Source organism: Typha latifolia, chromosome 4, assembly GCF_019914945.1.
Source record: "Typha latifolia isolate L0001 chromosome 4, TyphaL0001v2, whole genome shotgun sequence".
Taxonomy (NCBI): Eukaryota; Viridiplantae; Streptophyta; class Magnoliopsida; order Poales; family Typhaceae; genus Typha; species Typha latifolia.
In genome coordinates this window covers 11,374,319-11,395,513 of record NC_133089.1, presented here as the reverse complement: position 1 = coordinate 11,395,513, position 21,195 = coordinate 11,374,319, and the positions used below count along the sequence as shown (strand labels likewise).

The following is a 21,195-nucleotide window of genomic DNA, read 5'->3' as shown; positions in this document are numbered from 1 at the left end:
AAAATAATGTATCATTTTATTAAAAGATATCTTGAAAATATTGTCTTATTAACTAACCCTCGTAGTAAATTATAGACCTATAACACAATGTAGTCTACTGATTCAAATTGATAAGGATAAATATTGACTTATTGATATTAGTGGAATAAAGGACGGGATGAGAGTTAATCCAACTTTAATCCAAAAGTTGCAATAAAATATAAAATTGTGATAAAGTTGATTTATTGATCACAACTTTTTATCTCACATTTGAGATGAGATAAAACATGTGTTTATTATTTTCTATAGTGGCATTTGGTTCATGCATAAATAATATTCTACTCATGCATATTGACTCTCGTAAATACATTTTGCAACCAAACACTCACGTATGCATATTTTGGTCAAAACTCATATTAAATAAGTCAAGTGACAAGTTATCCATAAAATCTTATTATAAGTAAAATGTGTGATAAATTTATGCATAGTAAGTAACTAAATATAAATTAACGTGCTTATTCATAGTAAGTAACTAAATATAGATTCTTACATAAATTTATTTAAGGTAATAATTACGTTTTACAATTAAACAACAAAATATTACTAAACTTATAGATGTATCTAATTTATATTAAGAGGCGTGCATAAAGTTATTATTATAAAATTTTATATATGATTCAAATATGTTTTATAAGTATTACACTTTACATTTATCTATTATATGACCTTTTATCTTGGTATTTTTTAGCGTTTGTCCTAGCTCTACTAGGGTTTAGTCACTACTTATCCCCTCTCATTAGAATACTTTCTCAACTCTTGTTGACTTTCCCTTCCTCTCGCCTAACCAAATGTCTAGAAGATGGGAAAAATTTTACTCCCTTTGGATCTTCTTCATTCTCCGTTTTTATTTTACATTTTTTTTCTCTTTTTCTTCTCTTCTTGTCTTAATCCAAGCTCCCTAGGTTCATTGAAGGATTGATCCCACATCTTTTTTCTTCTTTCTCTACTTAGCCCGACTCTCTACACTAAGGGAACCAATTGTGACGTACATATCTACTTCTTCCTTTAGCTAGGTCAATTGCAAAGTGCTCTCTTAGCCTCTACAGTCATCCTAGATAGTTCTATGCTTCTCCTCTTATTGTTCCACCTCCTCTTTGCACTTTCACTCATCACTCATATGCATTATTTTGCCACTCCGCTAGCATTGATTGCTTCTCAGCCAAGCTAGAATTGATATTTTTTATGTCGCAACCTCTTTGCTATTGCACTTCTCTGTGTTACTTTAGTACCTATGTTGTTAAATGTCACTTCGCATCAATGTATCACTTTGTTGACTCGTGTTTGGTAGTAGTTTTGGGGTGGTGGTGAAGTGTCATGTTACTCTTATCTCGGTCAATGTCTCGTTGCCTAGCGCCTTTTGTGCCATTGTTATTCCTTTCTGTCTAGCTAGTTGACATTCTTCAGTTGCTGCTACCACACTGCCTACATCATCTCTCTCCTTCCCTATTATAGTTGTCGATACCTTGGTCATTCTTGTGCGATTTTAGATCTTTTTCTTTTGTGTTTTGGCTTTACTGTAAGATTATGGTTTTAGGTTTCTATTCTTTCTTTTTTTGATTAGCAAGCTTTCGTTCTTTTCTATTCGGGGATTCATGAGGGTGTGTGTCTTAAAATGCTTAAAAGAATTTGTAGGCTAACTCGAGATGCTCCACATTTGTGAATCTACCGTGAATACATTCTACTCTTAATTTTCCTAGTATGCCCTTAGACTTAATATTTTATTTTATTTATAGTGCTGTTTATTATAAATTAAGTGTGTGACTTGTGTCAAAAAGACTATTCTCCTCTCTTTTGTGTATTCTTGAAAGTTAATAAATTATTCTAATTTATGGACTTTACATAAATAAATTATATGAGATTTTAAAATACGCATTATTGTTATACATTTTGATATAAATATTAACTTTTGTGTATGCTATAATTAACTTTGAACAAATAATATATATTTTTGTTAGACATTCTATTATAATAAGGGACTATGATTTTACCTCTAATCTAATTAAAGAAGGACAAAAATTTTGAAAGCAAATTGTTGAATACATTTGGCTTGAGATATGAAATATGTCAAATTTGAACTTGTTTAGTGAAACAAAAAAATTCTATTGTACAAAATATTTTTTAATTTTAAATAGTATGCATATGTGATCAAATTAATTATGATATCAAACTAATGAGACCCAACAAAGGTTAAAAATCAAATAACCCTTAGATAATAATATGGTTTCTCATTATATGTCTAAATATAGTGCGCATCGAGCTTAGTTAAATTATATGTTGTCTGTAGGTTTCAAAAATCAATGTGTACTGACCTTTCTTTAGTGCCCACCCATGCAAATGGTTGAACTCGGTGAGGCTGATTTGGTAAGCCATTGCTTGATTATATTTTATGTGGGACTAATAGGGATTGTAGGAGACTGCAGAGTGATGTTTGGATTGAAAAAAGGGTACTGGAAATGCTTAGCTAAGGGATTAGATAATCTAGAGTTTTGATACAATCTATGATTGCTTAGAGCTAATGTGGATGATGATAGAATGTGGCTAGGGTTGAGAAAATGATGCAATTAGTGATGAAAGCTAGCCGAAAAGACATACTTTCATATCAACGCTTCTTCTTCTATTTTATGTAGAAGCATCTCGTGAATTATGAATAATATAATCTATCACATCTTGAGTTGTAGAATTTGTTTAAAAGTAAGGTAAAAATAATTTCGTCAACAAATAGTAGAATTGAATGATTATATAATAAAAATATAAAATGGCAAAAAACTAATGTATCAAACATATCTCTAGCTGGTCGTAGTTACTATTTATAAAACATCTCTAATTCTATATCGAATTATAACTATAGAAAAATGATAAATATACCTTTATTTTTCTACCAATTTGGCCGAGCTAACAACGCTTAAGATGTTAAAAGATAAAAAAAGAAGAAAAAAAAAAAACGGTAAGATGTTTCGCAGTACGACCCAAGCAAACCACAAATTAATTGACTTCCCTACCCCTGATCTCTTTTACATCTCTCAGAATCTACCCGACTCTTTTCCTCCTTTTCGCGACGCCACCCACAGGCCAAAGCCTACGCTTCTTGTTCTTCTATCGACACCTCTCACTACCTTTCTCTCTCTGCGATTTCTAGGGTTTCGCTTTCTCCAATCGATCGCTAGGGTTTCGGAAGCACCTCCATCTTACTCTCCATGGCGGAGGTCGACATCCCCGTCGAAACCCTAGATCGCCGGCGCGACCGCAATCAGGAGCGGCGCGAGAGCCCCGACGACGGCTCGCCGCCGCCTCCGCCTCCACCTACTCGGAAGAGAGACCGGGATTCGCGGGAGAGACGAGACGAGAGGTCGCCTCCGCCGCCACTGCCGCCACCACCGCCGCTTGGGCCTTCGAGGGGTGAGAGGGATCGCGATTACAGGCGACGGAGTAGCCCCAGCCCGCCGCCTTACGTTCGACGGGACCACCGGCGCTCTCCTCCACGGAGATCCCCGCCGCCCGGGCCCTTCAAGAGGTCACGGAGAGATGATGACGGGTACGACAGGCGCTGGGGTGGTTATGGTTCTGAGGATAGAAGGTGAGCCGCGAAATTTGTCTAATTTCTTGTATCGTTTTACTGGCTCTTGGTGAAAAAATGTGTAGTTTTTTCTGGAATTAGTGTTGGTATTTGAAGGAAAAACAACCGATTGTGCTCCTTAGAGTATGTTGTATTATGTAGGATAATCTTGAACTTTCGATTAGTTGCACAATACGTGTTTTGCGGAAGTGATGGAATAATAGCTTGCTGTTTCCTTCGTGGTAATATATTTCTTTTACTTTTATTTTTTTGTGTTAAGGCAAACTCTGGTTTGCTTTTTCTTGATCCGCCTTGACATCTAGACTTCTGCCTAGACGCTTACTTAGCCTCCATGCACTAAACAGCTGTTTGGTTCCATAGAGTGCAATATCAAAATCAGTTTTTGGTTTATGGGTCCGATGACAAAACCTTTCCAAGTGCTAAGTTAGGGTCCTATGCAGTATCTTGACATCTACTTCAATTAAGTGGATGGCAAACCACACTTTATAAACTTTTGATGGGAATGAGAGAGGGAAGATCCAACTTTTTTTGTTTTTTGTTTGCTTATGATGGTTTAACACTATAGATGCAACATCTTGAAATGCATGATACTGGATGACCCTTAGGGTTCCATGTCCCCCTGTCTGCCACCTATGATCATTTGAAACCTTGTGTCTCATAAGACCTCCTTTCATCTTTTGCGCCATACATCTGCTAACAATTATTTTTTTACAATTGGTTGTGTGTAGATATGACTACGAGTATGGTGGAGGGTATGACAGAGGCAGAGGTGGCTATGGTGATGAAAGAGCTCATGGCCGATATATGAACCGCCCATCAGGTGATTGTTTTAGTTAAAGGAAGATATTGTTATTATGCATAAATTTTAGGGTATCATCATCTTTCTACACTATAAATTTTAGGGTATCATCATCTTTTGTACTAGGGTTGAAAAAAAGAAATCATACATTACCTTATAATGAAAGAAACTAGAGGTTTTTTTAAGCTAACAATAATTGATTTTGAGTTATAAAAGTGAAATTCAGGACTCAATGATGTTATTCTCATAGGTTGTTGTTTTTTAGAACCTTGCCCTATCCGAGGTTAATACTTTTTGGATTTGGGAAGGCAAAAGCCATAAAATGTGTAGAATGCAATTTACAAAAGTTTGGGGTTGGTAATTAGTTCCTGACTGCTTGTGGGGGCAAAACATGAATGCCGGATGATTCTCTAAGCATAATTTAGATAAACCTGTACTTGCGCCAGTGTAGATGGTTGTATATGTGGGAATTGCCCCTTGATTGCCCCATATAAAGAGCATCTACATATGGCCTACTCATAGTTGAGATAGATGATATGTATATTGACAACTCATCTTATTGTCGCATATTTTAGGGACACAAGCATTGTTTTGAAAGGTCACCGCATAGACCATATATGCGGCCGCATTGGCGGTGGCTGTGGGTCAACCGGCCTGCATATGTATTACTTTTATTTTGAATTTTTAGTTGTTTGGGTATGACATTTGGCACTAGAAGTTTTCAAATAAATAGGTTTTCCTTCTCAGTCCATTACTCCATCATGCTTTTCCTAATAAAATGCATCGTTTAGGTTTTCCTATCCCACACATTGATACACCTCGATAGCCTATCTCCATTTATATTCTTTGAAGTTGCTGAAACACAACAGATGAAAGCATTTTTGTTATGCTTTTGTGGCTGGAATGTAGATTTCTCATTAAAGCATTTCTCTGGCCTCCTTCCATGTCCGTTGATTCTCTCCATCTCCCACTGTTGACCCTTTCAATGATGTTGGTTCTAAGCATTGAAGAGATCAATGATGTCGTCAAAGTGGCCGACAATGGTGTCGAGTGGTCGATGATAGTGCCATGAGAGGAGCTCGAACTATCAGTGATGAAAAAGGAGAAGGGAGAGTTGGAAAAGGGAAGGGGAATGAGAATAGCAAACATCAATGATGTGGCAAAAATGATGTAGCAATTTTCAGATTTGGGAGAAGACTAGATTGAGATCCATGGGCATTTTTATTATTTTGGAAGTCAGATTTTGAAAACAACATAATATTCCTTAACAGGTGCCATTTCATTATCTTCTGTTAGGTTATATTAAACTGGGTTTTTTTTTAGAGATTTATAGCAAAAAATAGGGATCGATTTAGATGGGAGAAAAAAAGAGGGGTAAAAAAGATAAGGCAAAATGAGGGGTTTAAATAAAATTTTCCCTAACATTAAATATGAAAGAGTATACACGAATGATGGGTTTTGTTTTTGTTGAAGTAGTCTCTCATATTTTTGGTTGACCAAATGCCATTTTATTAGTTAAATCTATCTAATCATGATTAAAACACAATTTAGATCCAAAAAATACTATTTTGTCCTTACATAAATTATCAAAAAAGGTTTAAAAGCTATTCAATATTATACCCAATACAATATTACAATGAAATATATCTTATTTTATGTGAGAAAAAATTATTGATAAATATTTTACACTTTAAACTAAAAAAAGGGGATATACCCAATACAGTAGCAAACTGAAATATATCTTATTTCATGTGAAAAAAATTGTTGATAAATATTTTATACTCTAAACTTTAAAAAAGAAGGGTATTTTAGTTATTTATATGTATTTATTAATTTTAATAATGATTTGTTAGGATATTTAGTTAAAAGTAGTCATAATAGCATTTTTGAAAAAGTAGAATGATTTTGATGGTATTTTAAAAGTTATTTTGAAGAATGTAGTGACAATTATGGTATTTTAAAAGTTTCTAGGGCAATTATGTAAAAATCCCTTTATTTATTGGTGTATTTTTGCCATGTCCATGTCCTTTTTTTTTAAGAATTTGCTGAAACCTCATATTCCGTACCAGTAATGATTATTGAAATTATGTTTACATCAATTATCATATTACCCTTATGCGATGTATAATTTTTTAAGTTATTTATAATATAATTCAGGTAATGACAAAATAATTATAACTATATATTGAAGTATCACATCATAAAAAATATGTTATATTAGCATTCGACGCATGGCTTGCTGGATTGGCCAATCTCGATCCATGCCCGATCTGAACTCTTTCTCTTTCTCTTTTTCGATCTTTCTTCTTTCTCTCTTTCACTCTTTTTTTCTCTTTTTCTCTCCTTAGTATATAGCTATTGTTTCTCTTACGGAGCGATTTAGCTTTGGCGAACTTTGACAAACTCCGATATAGAATTTTTATTTTTTATTTTTTATTTTCTCTCCGTTTTTTTTTCATTTCTTCCACTCTCTCCCCTTTTCTTCTCTTTTCTTCTTCATTGCACCATGGTTTTTCTTTTCTTTTTTTTGATTTTTTTCCACTCGCATTCTTTCTATCTTAGTTTTTCTTTCTTTATTTTTTATTTTTTATAATTTTTTTGAATTTTTAGAAGTTTTCCTATATTTTAAATAATATATAGAATTTTACGTAATTAAAAAGTCTGATTTGATCTAGACGACTAATAGCACCGATATAACCGATCCAGCCAATACATATTGTTTTTCTTGGAAGGCCAATCCTGATCTCGATTTTTCGAACCTTGATTTGATGTTTTCAAGGTTATTCTCATAGATTCATAGTATACTTATATAACTAGACATTTTGGACACTTTTACTTTAAAAACATTGAAGAGTATTTTTTTTAAAGAGTATATTATTATTTGAATATATCATCTTAATATTTATTCTTATTTATAATAATATTTGCTTATATATAGTTAATACTTATAGTGAGATTCAATAGTATATGGCTATTATAAATTTATAAGGATATTTTTAATTAAAATTTATATAGGGTAATTTGGTTACTATTCCCTTTTATCCTTATTCACTATCCGTTATCAAACCATTGACATGCAAGAAAGTTGTCAGAATCAAGGATTCAAGTTTCGGCCGATCCCGATCCATGCCGAAACCACTCGGTTTCGGCTTTCAGCGGCGAGCCGCTTGCGACCACTGCGATAGACGGCGGCGGAAATGACAACTGCTGCTGCCGTCGGCAGACGACTAGAGAGAGAGAGGGAGAGAGAGGAAGGGAGAGTGAGGGAGAGAAAAGGAGAGAGAGAGAGGGAAAAAGCAAGAGAGAGTGAGAGAGAGAGAGAAAATGAAAGAGAGAGTGAGGGAGAAGGAAAGATTAAAAAAAAGGGTATGAGAGAGGAAAAAAGGAAGAGAGAGTGAGAGAGAGGGAAAAAGCAAGAGAGAGTGAGAGAGAGAGAAAATGGAAGAGAGAGTGAGGGAGAAGGAAAGATTAAAAAGAAGGGTATGAGAGAGGAAAAAAGGAAGAGAGAGTGAGGGAGAAGGAAAGATTAAAAAAAAAGTTGAGAAAGAGAGAGAGAAAAAGATTAAAAAAAAAAGAATGTGGGAGAAAATAGATACTTTAGACTAACAATTAGAGGGATAGAAAAGAAGAGAGGGAGAAAAAGAGATTTTTACTTTTTAGGCTTTATATGTGAGTAATTATTATTTCTTATTTTTTTATAATTTTTTCTAAATTTTTAGAAATTTCTCTAATATTTTTAATAATATTTAAAATTTTATTTAATTAAAATAGTCCGATCCGATACAGGCGGCCGATACGGCCAATACAGCCGATACGTATCGTTTTTTCGGACGGCCGATCCCGATCCCGATACCGATTTTTGGAACCTTGGTCAGAATAACTACTCATATGATATCACTTATGAATGGTTTGACCAAAATTTGTGTAAAGTAGCATCTGGTTGCAAACCTTTTGTAAGGAAGGCTAATTCACAAATAACCTCTCATGTAGCAACCAAACATCACCTTAGAGATTTCTAGAGCTACTTTTATTTTTTTATATTTAAAAAAGTGATCGAAATTGAGAAGACTAAAACGCTGATCTGAAGCACCAAAACCGACTGAAACTTTGAGACATTTTGTGTTTTCTAGAGAGCAAGACTGAATCTTCAAATCTTGGTTTTAATATTCTGATTCTATAAGTAGGTTCTAGTTGGTGAGTTTTCACTATAGATGATGGAGAGATGGAGAAGGAAAGGAATGAGGAAGAATACAAGGTCATTTGAGTACTTATTAGATGATTTCCAAGTCATGTGCATGCCAGATAACTGATTTGTGTATAAAAGAACTTAGATGTTGAACTCAGCAATGGTATAGGTTGTTGAAAAATGTGCAGGGCTCATGTATTACTATTTTTCCCTTGAGCAGTGCAACATGATAGTCATAGTTGAGGGGGAGACTATAATGAAGCGTACCCTTTCTTTGAACCTATCTGTTTAGAGCTATCAAAAGATTTAACTGATCCGGAGTTCTGAAATATTGATTTGTATTCTTGTATTAAGATGAAAATAAAGACATCTTATAGATGTACACTTTCTTTTTTGAAGCATTCTGATGGTCGGGCAGAATTCATTGGAGTATCAAAGTTTTATATACTGGAAACTCGCCCATGCACTGAGAGCTGATGTTCCTTTTAGAAGGACAATTCACACAGGACAAAAAGAATGACTGTCGAAAAGCTTCCCAGTCCTCATTTTGACTTTGACTCATATTGAAGAATGCTAAAATATCTAGTAATCCAATAGATAAAGACTTCAGGGGCAAATATTGACTCTTCCCTAAAAGACGAAGTTTGTATCGAATAAAGTATATATGTTGATTTTCCTGATTTAATAGCTGGTCCATTGCCATCCTAGGTAAAGTCCCATCTTGTTATAATAGATTCGTTCTCGTTCTAAATTAAGTCCTTCCCAGTCCTTCCCCTACTGTCCATTAGACCAGGTATTGTAGCTCAGTCTTGAAAAGCACAACTCAGATAAAAATTCATTGTCAGAACAGCTGCTTGGAATTTCATTTGATATGGCGGATCAAGCGAGTCTCCTTTCACTTAGAGCCTCTACAGACGCCCCATCTGCATACCTATTAGAGAGAATAAAAGAAACCAATCATTTGGAGGGCAGGGATTCAAACCCAACTCTTCCTTCTGTTCCTGAATAGCTTCCTTCAGAATGGCTATCTTGTCCACCCATCTTGAGAAGGTGGTATCCTACATATAATGTGATGTTACTAGAAGTTTGTAATGAGCTTATGTTGAATAAAATGATATGTTGCATCTAGTCAAAATTCAGATATAATTATTCATGATGTGCCTTAAATCATTTTCTTATCTCAATTAAAATATTTTGGCATTTCATTTCATTATATTTTTCAGATTGGCTTGATTCAGGACGTGGTGGTTTCGGTGATGGTGCAGGGGTTACACAGAGGTTTGTCAAATCCGTCTTCTATATCATGCAACTGCTATAGGTGTTGTTTTGTCATATGTAGTGCTATCAAATTCAGCTTTCTGTCCTTTTGATAAGGTATCTAGTACTTCAGTCATGTTGTAAGGTTCTGTTTTACCGTTGTATTATGTGCATTAATTCTCCTTATGATGAAATATTTTAGTAATTCCCTAATGAGTTGACAAAGTTTAGACCTTCTGGGTGGCCGTCTCTCTGACGGTTTAAAGTGACTTGGCTTCTTTTGATTTCCTATGGTTTCAATATTTTTTTTTAAATTTCTTTGTCATTTTCTTTTTTAAAATGTGTGCTTGTATTTCCATAATTGTATTGGTGTTAATAATCTTGGAAAAGGAGGGTTATGTTAGGCTGGGCTGGCCCTTCTTAAGAAAGAAATTATAGAAAGAACTTATATTAATATTCTGTCCTATTATTAAATTTTTTTTTAGATTTTGGCTATATAAAATTATGATTATTCTCTTTAGGAGCACATGGCCTGAATAGAACATAAATGTGAATTGGGTGCAAGCAAGATAATACTAAGATTTAGAGGCTTCTTCCTTTTAATGTCTATCAAGTTCATTGTTATAAAATTGCATTGGTAAAGGAACATTAAGAATCTTTGAATAGTTAAACTTCATATATCACAGTACTAGACTAGTAGTATATATAAAAACAAAAAAAACTCATTTGAACAAGCTAGAATTATATGGAAATTAGTGAAGCGAAGTTGTACATGCACTGCATGTATAATGAATGTGATAGTAACCTATACTTCCTACTATTACATTTAATAGTACTAATAATAAAGAATGATTCTGCAAGTGTACTTGGTAATAGTGCACATATTCTATTTCTTGTCCAAGGTTTCCTTTTCTAGATGGTGCAGTTTACATTCTGCCTTTCTTCTTCAATCTGCTATAGATGCTGGTTAGTCCCACATAGGAGGTTCTGAAATAATTGTATGCTTTATATTTTTTTCTTCAACTAGAAAGACTCCAGTTGTGATATCAGAGAGCCTGTTACAACCTTACAACTTGGGAGTGCTTGGGCCTTACCTAAACTTGAGGCCTAAGTGGTATTTGGGCCTTCCAGACTTGAGGTCCCAACCACTTAGACTATAAACATTTGTCAAATTCGAGGCCCCTAACTACTTGGGACTTACTGAACTTGAGGTAGCTTATAAACCCTTTTCGAATTCGAGGCCCTTGGCTATATTGCCTAAGTTGCCTACGCGCTAGGGCTAGGGCTATCAAAAGTGCTTGTGAGCTCATGAGGCTCGTGGGCTCAACTGGAGCTCTAAATGAGCCAAGCCGAGTTGAGCTGATTTTTTTAGCTCAAATGTATTATCGAGCTGAGCTGGTGCTAGCTTGCTCGAGCTTGGCTCGATACTGTAGCAATATATATATATATAATAGGTGAAAGCTACCTTGCTCTGACAAAAGTGATTGCATCCAGTATCTGTGAAGTAATTTTATATTATATTTTCACAAAAGTTCACCTCAGCTCCTTCCTCATTCTTCGTCAAAGTCAATTAGGGCAAACTCAGGCCCTTGGTTGGTGGGCATTGATCGATCTTTCGGCTGGTCAAAAGCAACCAAAATATTCCTCCTTTTGGGTTTAATGCTCGAACTGGTGAATTGATCATTTGCTATTTCATCTCCGGCTATTGTCCCCCCATTTTTCTCATCTTTGTCTTCTTTCCTTCTTAGGAAGAGCCATACGCACGAGCGGGGCCCGAGTGGTCGGTGAGCAAGTCCGCTTTTCTCACTAGATTAGAGTATGCCTCGGGGAAGGCCTAGGGAGTGAACCAAAAGCTCAAGTTCGTGAAGAAGAGATTTGACAATGCCTTTTGGATCACAATTATATTCTTCACCATCGGAATGGCGAGCTCAAGTCTCTTCACCTTCCTCTAGCCTCGTCTCTGCCCCCAGTCCACCAACATCACCTCTGTCGCCATGTGGGGTGTGTCAGTACTACCGCAGCCCTTTGCCTCGTCCAAATCAATCATAATTTCTAACATGTTTCGATTTGCTTGATCTGTGTCTCACTCGGTCGATGTCCCTTTATTGCTTTGCTCTCTGGCAAGCTCTCCTTGCCACTAGTCGACGGAGGAAAGGTTCATCGATGCTGAAGCCCTCTCCTTCAAGCTCTCTGCTTAATGCCGATGCCCTCTCCGACAAGCTCTCTGCTTGATTCTATCGATGAGGTCGAAATGAAGACATGGATGACGCCGATGCCCTCTCCCTCCTCTGCCGCCTCATCGATGCTTGACCCCCAAATCCTCTCATCGACATGTCGAACCGAGCTAAGCTTTTCTTGCTCGATTCAAGTTCGAGCTAGGAAAATCTAGCAATCGAGCTGAGCCAAGCTAGGCTAGCTCGCTCAAGCTCGGCTCCTCTACACCCCTAGCTAGGGATCTAGCTGGCCATGGGCCCATGGCATTAGTTAGTTGGAGAATCCATGTGTAACTTTTGGCTAGGTAATAAAAAGTGTGCATTGCATCTCAAAACACATAGACGATCAATTGGGCCAATGGTTGCTGTCATCGTGTTGGCACCTACATGAATACAGTTGGACATAGGGCTCATTTTATTTATATAACTTTGTGTTCTGATGTACTTTCTTCTTTGACGTGTAATGCTGGATAACTCTCAGTTAGAATCACTTAATTTCTGCTGGAATTTCTCATAGTGCTGAATAACTCTCACCCTTGAATTGACAGTTTCTTTAGTGATTTTCTCATAATAGCCAGTTATCCATCTATTGGACTTTTATTGGAGTGTATTCTTGGATTGAATCGGCTTCCTTGGTTTCTCTTGCTTCTATTTTTCAGTTTCTTGAAGTTCTTGGTATAGGCTGCATGCTCTCTTGGTTTGCTTTATTTGTCAACTGATAAACCTTGAAAAAATTATAAAATCATGCTTCATATTATGTGACCTTGATTTTAAATCCTTTCAGGGAAGGCTTGATGTCATACAAGCAGTTCATCCAAGAGCTTGAAGATGATATTTTGCCAGCTGAAGCTGAGCGCAGGTAACGTGAGCAGAACCATTGTCATCTTATATTGTAAATTTGTATGTTCTGAAATGTTCTGACTTGCTCACATCTGTTCTGTTATTTGATAATATGATTGATACATTGTGCTTGAGCTGATCTCCTGGCAGTGCAGAACTACTATCAGACTAATGTATTTCTGCCTACCATTTCATTTTCTTTTGCAGGTACAAAGAGTACAGGTCAGAGTACATTACAACTCAGAAACGTGCCTATTTCGACCTCCACAAGGAGGAAAATTGGTACAGATTTTTTTATATTTAATATTGGATTTTATTGTTTTCCTTGTAAATGCCTTTGAAACTATTACCTAATATGTTTTGTTCTGTTCTTTCTGTAGGCTGAAGGACAAGTATCACCCGACGAACTTGGTGTCTGTCATTGAAAGGTGAGAGAGTGGTTGGCTTACCAGGCTGAAGTATAGGCTAGTAAATTTGAGGGTTAAACTAGTTGATTGACTACAACCTGCTTAATGTCGTTTTAGTAATCTGATGATGTCTACTTGCCTAATCTCTCATACATTGGGTACAGACACCATGTTTTCTTTTATATATGTTGTTCTGTGTTCAATTTCAGTGATTGCTCCTTATACGGGAGCGGCTTTGGCTGAACATTTTATGTATCATGGACAACATACTTTAATAATTTATGATGATCTCTCCAAACAGGCACAAGCTTATCGCCAAATGTCTCTTTTATTATACTTTTCATCACAGCATGCCTTTGTATGAGTTCTTCTTATGTTGGTTCTGCTTGTTTTCTTGTTTATCTTTTATCTTACAGGAGGAACGAGCAAGCAAGGTCTACTGCTAAAGATTTCTTGCTTGATTTGCAGAGCGGAAGTTTGGACCTGTGAGTTGCTCTCTGATGCCATAATCTTGTAGTTGCTCAGCCATTGCTTGATTTGATTCTTTTCATCTATGTCATGCAGTGGCCCAGGATTAACTGCTTTACAACCATCCAAATCTGGAAATGGCAGTGATGCAAACTCTGAGGATGAAACAGATTTGACTGGCAAAAGGAAAAGACATGGAAGGGGTACAGGAAAAGAAAATGAGTTGCTTTTTGCTGCGCCCAAGGCTCATCCAATTGCTTGTGAACCTCGACGAGTTCAAGTAGATATAGAACAAGCTTTAGCTCTCGTCCGAAAGCTTGACATTGAGAAGGGTATTGAGGAGAATGCTCTGTCTAACAATGATCATGACAAGTCTGATGGGGATAAATCACATGGTGGATCGATGGGGCCAATTATAATTATACGGGGTTTGACAACTGTTAAAGGTCTTGAGGGTATTGAGCTGTTGGATACTCTTATTACATATTTATGGCGTGTCCATGGTGTAGATTACTATGGCATGTCTGAAACGAATGAGGCCAAGGGCCTTCGGCATGTCAGAGTGGACAGTAAGACTTCTGAGGGATCTAACGCGAGTTCAACTGATTGGGAGAATAAGTTTGATATGTTCTGGCAGGAAAGATTGCGTGGTAAGGATCCCTTGGAAATTTTGATAGCCAAGGATAAGATTGATGCAGCAGCTGTTGAGGCTCTAGACCCTTATGTCAGGAAAATAAGAGATGAAAAATATGGTTGGAAGTATGGGTGTGGTGCAAAGGGCTGCACAAAGCTTTTCCATGCTGCTGAGTTTGTTCATAAGCATCTTAAACTCAAACATACAGATCTTGTGATGGAGCTAACCTCAAAAGTTCGAGAGGATCTGTATTTTCAAAATTATATGAAGTATGTATGATGAGTTTCTGTCTTCTAACTAGGGGGATTAGTGATTTGACAAGTTTGAAGAGTTCATCATATATATTTGTTTTCTCTAATGCAGTGACCAAAATGCACCTGGTGGAACACCTGTCATGCAGCAATCTGCTCCGGTAGATCTCTTACATTGATTAGCTCTGGCTATCTTTAGACATAACTCAGTGACAAGCAGAACTAATTGATTTTTTTTTTGTTGGAAAAATTCACTGATTAATATGCTTTGCTTACATGATTCATTAAGTGATCAGCAATTATGCCACCTTTATTTTTTTTCGTTTTTTTTATTTGCATACTGGTGTGTCAAATTAGCACTATGTATCTTGGACATTCTTTAATAATCACCGTAAAGAAGTTTGCTGGCATCATTAGGTTCATCTCCACATCATTTTAAGGGTTGTTATATGGCTTTATTATCTGCTTGTTGGCTCTGGAAACTTTCTTTTAATTTACGGTCTCAAGATCTTTGGCAGATAATTATTATGTTACCCACTTGTTACACCAGCAAGATGTTCAAGGTTTTCATTTTATTTTTATCATGGGATGGGATTTTATTTGTCCCCCCCCCACCCTTTTGTGTTAATCTGTACATCTTTCTTTTTTTCTTTTTCTTTCTGGGGGTGGGTGATGCTGTATGTGAATGAAAATTCTGCCTGCTTGGTTCCATCTATTTTTTGTTTACCTCTATAATTTTTGAATTCTTTATTTAAAGGCTTGCAGTTTCCAGATACTGCAAAGGCTGCCCCTGTCTCTTTTACTTCTTCCTCCAGTATGATAAAGCTTTATTTTTTTTCCTTATTGGCAAGAGAAGCAGTAAATGAAATGAAGATCCTCTTTTGACATTATTTCTTTCTTGGAATATACTTGTAATTCTGCAGCACTCTTTTACATATAAAAGAATGGAGAACATTGAAGTATTGTGCCTTGTGGGTATGTAATCTACATTTCATATCATTGCAGAAGGATAAAATTAGACGCAGGCCAGCTTTGGATCGCTTAAGAGATGAACGTGGTAATCGTAGAGAGTATGACAGGGCTGAGAGAGATGATGATAGGTATGATAGGACAGATAGCTCACCGAACCGTGACGCAGATGGCGGATCTGAAGGGAAGAACCGTGATGAGCCAATGCGGGATGCATATGGTGGACAAGGGTTGCATGGCAGTCTTCTCCCTTCAGATATTCCTCCTCCACCAGTACTGATGCCTGTACCTGGTGCTGGGTAAGTTTCATTTTGCAGTTCCTTGTTACGTACCAGAATCTTGGTAGACTTATCATATCCTTCTCTTGTAGCCCATTGGGACCTTTTGTTCCTGCGCCTCCGGAAGTCGCCATGCGTATGCTGAGAGAGCAGGGAGGACCACCTTCCTTTGAAGCAAATGGTGGTCCTCGCGGTAGGAAAGGAATAGTTGGGCCTGTGGTGGGTGGTTCTGCACCACTTCTCTCTGTACCTCCAGCTTTTCGACATGATCCTCGCCGCATACGGAGGTTAGTATTGTTTCTCTTATTAATTTACTAGATGTACTTCATATTAACTATGTTAAATGGCTTGAGATTGTATATTATCTGGAGGTAACTGTATTCCATTTTTGTTCCATTCCTTTTGGGCACGAGCTTGCAATTTCTACTAATCTCTGTCATATTTATGCTTTTGATAATGATTTGATTCTACTGGAATAATTTGTTTTATCATGATTATTATATCTTGTTGGGTGTGTTGCTTTTTCCATTCTTTTCTTTGTTAGACGGTAGAGTATGATCTTAAATGTCGTAAAGCATCCATTTTTCTTCTTACTGGTAGTCATCTTGACACCAAATAGTTGGGGGTAGCTGCTTGTTCTTTTTCTTTTAATTGTTGTTGTTGGTAACTATATCACCATGGTAAATCCTTGTTTTCATGCAAATCTCCTCATGTTATTCTCTCTTTCTTCTCTTAGACATTTGAGATCATGACAGCTATTTGATGAGTTCGGATTGACTTCCTGACAGAGGGAAGGAATACAGGATGCTTGTCCTAAGAGGTTGCACATGGACAGTGCAATGATGCTAGAGTCGCAGTCTAGAAAGTTGAAGTACCTTGGGAGGTTTTTGATTCAGTTAAAAACGAATTTCTTAGTTCAGTTTGTCAAATTAGATCATGTTCCCTAATATTGAAAAGAATCTAGTCAATGAAATGCATTGTTTCGAGTTGAGAGCTGGTTTAGTATTTTTTTAATTTTTGTTGTTTTAAGTGAAATAGGTCCATAAAAGGGTCTGTGAAGGAAATCAAGGGGAATTATCAGAGCTGTATGAAAGAACTCCTTACAGATCCATAAGTGCACTTCAATTGTTTGCCAATACATCTTTTATGTCTAGTGCTTGAGATAAGATTTTCTGTTATGTGGGCAAAATTCTGAATCCATTTTCTAGGTGTGAAATTTTCAAAGCACAATTACATTCACTATTATCAGGCGAACAAATATTTTTTATGCAAGTTTAATTTCCACTCATCTTTATCACTAGTGCCATAGCTAGGATTTTTTGTTAGGAGGCGTGATTCTTATACAGGTTATAAATTATCAAATTTTAATTATATCAATTGCTGAACAATAAGGATCATTGATATCAATCAAGAGTTACATCTTTCTATTCATATTTCATTACCAAGAGAAGAGTGAAAGCACATGTTTCTCGTATGCTTATATGATTGCGCTTGTGGTATACTTCCATTTATGAATGATTGTTTTTTACAGGCTAAAATTGGCAGTTTGATGCTTGCTGAAATAATATAAAGGTACAAGAAAAACAAAGAATTGATTGCTTAAGTAGCTTCTGTGAGTGAGCATAAGACATATATAATAAGCACCTGATTAGGTGCTATATTAAAGCAAATAATCCTTGGGTCCTCTAATTTCTGTCCCTCTCTTTAAGCAAGTGAATTGGTTGCACGAAAAATGTATGAACTTCCATTTGTTATAAAACCAATGGTTCTATAGGTTCCTATATTTGTCCTTTGTCAGAATTAAAACCCTTTTTGAGTTGATCTATTCCTTATTTTGACAGTTCTTTATCTTTCACAGTGTTGTATTTATTTTGTCAAAGACTTCCAAAGTTCTGGTCTTGATGATGGATTTTGTGTGAGAGGATTGTCACTTTTTAAAATTGGAATGATAATTCATTTGCTAGACCTAGACAACCACAAAGCTGAATTTATCAGAGACAGAAGAAAAGAAATGAATCATCTCAAGCTCAATATGATTACAATCAGATGAGGGAAGGACTTGAGTCTATAGGTAGCAGGACATCAAGAGAGGTGCGCCCATAGGATGATATGAGTTCATCATCATTACCATCATATCAATCACACCCATCAGAGCGACAACACTCATATTATACTCCATATCCACAATCTGCATATGCTTATGGTGTGCTTGTGCTGATTGTTCCCGTGTATATTCAATATCTATATCATATCATCGAAGAATTACAAAATTCTTATTTCTATGAAGACTATGTGAGACGTTATAATGAGCAATATTATCAATGGATAAGTTTTAAAGATCCTCCTCGTCATTCTACGTTTAACTAGATATTAGTTTTAATTATTGAACTATTATTAATTATGTATTGAATGATCAATTATATATTGAATGTTATTATGTGTTCACTTATATTATGGAGTATTTAATCATATTATGGAGTGTTTAATCATTAATATTAATTTTAATGAATATATTCAATCATATTATGTGTTGAATCTGTAGAGAGCTTGGTTGTTTGTTTTCTCCTCTTTTTTCTTCATATCAATCATTTTCTTTTGGAGAGGTCATATCCATCCCTTTTCTTTCTCTATTATTATTCCTCCTTTTCTGCTACCAGAGTTTTCTTTCAGCCGTACTTCATTTCTGCAGTTTTGCAGTAATGTTCTCTGATCAGATTTGCTCGTAGTTTTATCTTTGTCTAGATAGAACAAAACAGATCCTAGTTTAGTAACCACCGTGCACCAGAATTTCTCACAACCTGTAGGTGCTGTCCAGAGTACATGTGCTAGAGTAGAAACTTGCTAGGATCTACCACTGAACAAGTGTTATGCATAGTTGGCTAGGCTTGGATTTGCTTGACACAATCACTAGGAGATGGATTCAAAGAGGAAAGCTTTGAGCCTTCGCCGTGTTAAGGATATGCTATAAGTATAGGAACCAACTTTCAAGTTCAATTTGAGGCAATCATGATATGAGTTGATTGATTGTGACTAATCCCTAGTTGTCTTATTAAAACTCCATATTTCTTGAGTGTTCTTGGATTGGTTGTTGTTGTTGTTATTTTTCTTCTTTTGATATGAAGTGAGCTGAGGCCAATTGAAATTTATTTGAAGATAATGGGGTTACTTTTCTTCGATTTATTGTTAGGCAGAGTTTCTCTTACCTTGCACTTCTGACTAATTTCCAGCCTTCTGCATTTCCTTCGTAATGCTGACTGGTGCTTGACATGATTGCAGTTATCAAGACCTTGATGCTCCTGAGGATGAAGTTACTGTTATAGATTACAGGAGCTTGTAGGGCATCCACTCGAGGGATACATCGAACATGTTTGCTGTCTGAGTATGGACCTTGAAGCACCACTTTGTAGGCTGTTTTGCTTTTCTCACAGGACTGTAGCTTAATGCTTGTACAGTAATTGCATGGCATTTGAGCCTTCACTTGCTCTTTTGGCAAGAGGAAAACGTCATTGCTTTCTATGTCCTTAATTGAAGTTGGAAACTTGATTACTTGTCTTCAGTGTCTACTTCCCAATTTGTAACTTGGTGGATTTACTTATGTGCTGTCCGAGTCATCATATGGAGGAGTATAATGGACATGGACTGCTGTTCCAACTGTGCTCTTGCAATTTAGCTTCCACTTTTTCAGTCAAGTTTTATGTATTCATTTCAGACCAACCCCTGTCGAACAAAGAGCACTTCTGTGATGATCTAATGTATGTTTTGAGTATTGATGTCTGTAATTTTAGTATATTCTGGAGCAAGATCAGTGAAATATCAAGGTTTGTTAAGATTTATACTAAAGGCGAACTGGAAATTTTTTGATGTTCTTGAAGTATGGATCATGAACCTTATATGTGATGGATGCTCATATGTTTATATATATTCCTTTCTTATGTTGCCTTTTGAATATGATAATAAGGTTACTAATGAAATGGTAGTTTGATTGTGTTTTGATGTAACGAGGGAACTAAATTTATTATTGGGCAATTTACACAAAAGATCTATTAAATTTTGATTTGAAAGTAGGGTTATTTCAGTTTTCCCTACATCAGCGGTGGTTGTACCATAAAGCTTATTCTGTTTTTAAAATATATAAAAATGGGAAATTGTGGTAAGTCCGCTGTGTAATAATTAAACAACTTATTTTATTTTGGTATGACAATTAATTATTCTCTTTCATTTTATTTCATACAACTTTTAAAAATAATTTAATAATAACTCATAATTATTATTTTGTTTTTAGATTAGACAATATTGAATTACATAACATATTAGATACAGTTGAGATTTCATCTTTCTACTCGGTATCTTCTCTTAAATACTAGCCACCTCAGCTACAATTTAAATTTCTCTCTGCTCCACCCCTTCTTTTTTAAGTATTGGTTATCTCACCTATAGTTCACTCTCTGCCTTCTTTTTTAAGTATTGGTTATCTCACCTCTAGTTCAGATTCTATTTTTTTTTTTTTGAATTAGTAAATTCTGTAAAAATAAAAAAAATGATATTAAGCCCACACTCTTTTTCTGCAATGCGGGTTTATAACTCCATATTACGCTATAATATTTTTTTATTTTCTCTAGTGTATGGTTATCTTACATAGAGTGTAAGACTATTTTTCTGCAATGCCTCTTTTTTCTTTAATACATGGTTATTTTACGTAGAGTGCGGAGTTATAACTCCGCAATATATAGTTATTTCCTCACAGTGCATATATATATAGAGTATTTTAAGTCCTTAGTTATAATAAAAAATAATATCTTTCAGAAAATTACTATTTACTAGTACTTTAACATATATTCAAGGATATTTTTGTTATTTGGTTTAAAATATCATCAATTCCCAATACAATTTTATTATTCTTCAATACTTTAATATCAACTTTATATTATATAAAATATAATTATTACTTCTTATACTACTATTGAACTAAATATTACAATAGCTTATACTAGTATTAGCTCTCTTATTTTAATATTAAAAATTAGAATAATAATGCCCATTTTAGCCTTATTTCTACAAGTGAACAGATCGTTGTGGAATATATGGCCTATTCTAGAATATATGGCATATTCCAGTATAAACTATTCTATTATTTAGTTTACATTTGATGTGATATAAATTTGATTTTAAAGTATTGGATAATAGTGAATTTGTATTAGAAATTGGTGATGTTTTATTTCAAATAATAAAATACCGTTGATTGGAGGTAAAATAATAGTAATGCTCCGTATCTCCCCATTA

General features: G+C 35.5%; 1 protein-coding gene across 1 annotated transcript; it reads left to right on the top strand.

Moving 5' to 3' along the window:
* The first annotated feature begins 3,052 nt into the window (after positions 1-3,052).
* LOC140785512 (serrate RNA effector molecule) lies at positions 3,053-19,847 on the top strand. The gene is made up of 12 exons (XM_073133360.1): positions 3,053-3,613; positions 4,342-4,433; positions 9,822-9,876; positions 12,853-12,927; positions 13,116-13,190; positions 13,289-13,336; positions 13,732-13,800; positions 13,880-14,686; positions 14,781-14,829; positions 15,674-15,936; positions 16,008-16,202; positions 19,192-19,847. The coding sequence occupies exons 1-12, from the start codon at positions 3,234-3,236 to the stop codon at positions 19,250-19,252; spliced, it is 2,169 nt and encodes a 722-aa protein (XP_072989461.1). The 5' UTR covers positions 3,053-3,233; the 3' UTR covers positions 19,253-19,847.
* The last annotated feature ends 1,348 nt before the right edge of the window (positions 19,848-21,195 follow it).

What these genes read in the sequence shown, in the direction of transcription:
- LOC140785512 (XM_073133360.1), top strand. Translation starts at nt 3,234, where the DNA reads ATGGCGGAGGTCGACATCCCCGTCGAAACCCTAGATCGCCGGCGCGAC. An exon ending in CCAGCTGAAGCTGAGCGCAG is followed by an intron (nt 12,928 to 13,115) that starts GTAACGTGAGCA and finishes TTTCTTTTGCAG; the next exon opens with GTACAAAGAGTACAGGTCAG. An exon ending in CAGAGCGGAAGTTTGGACCT is followed by an intron (nt 13,801 to 13,879) that starts GTGAGTTGCTCT and finishes TATGTCATGCAG; the next exon opens with TGGCCCAGGATTAACTGCTT.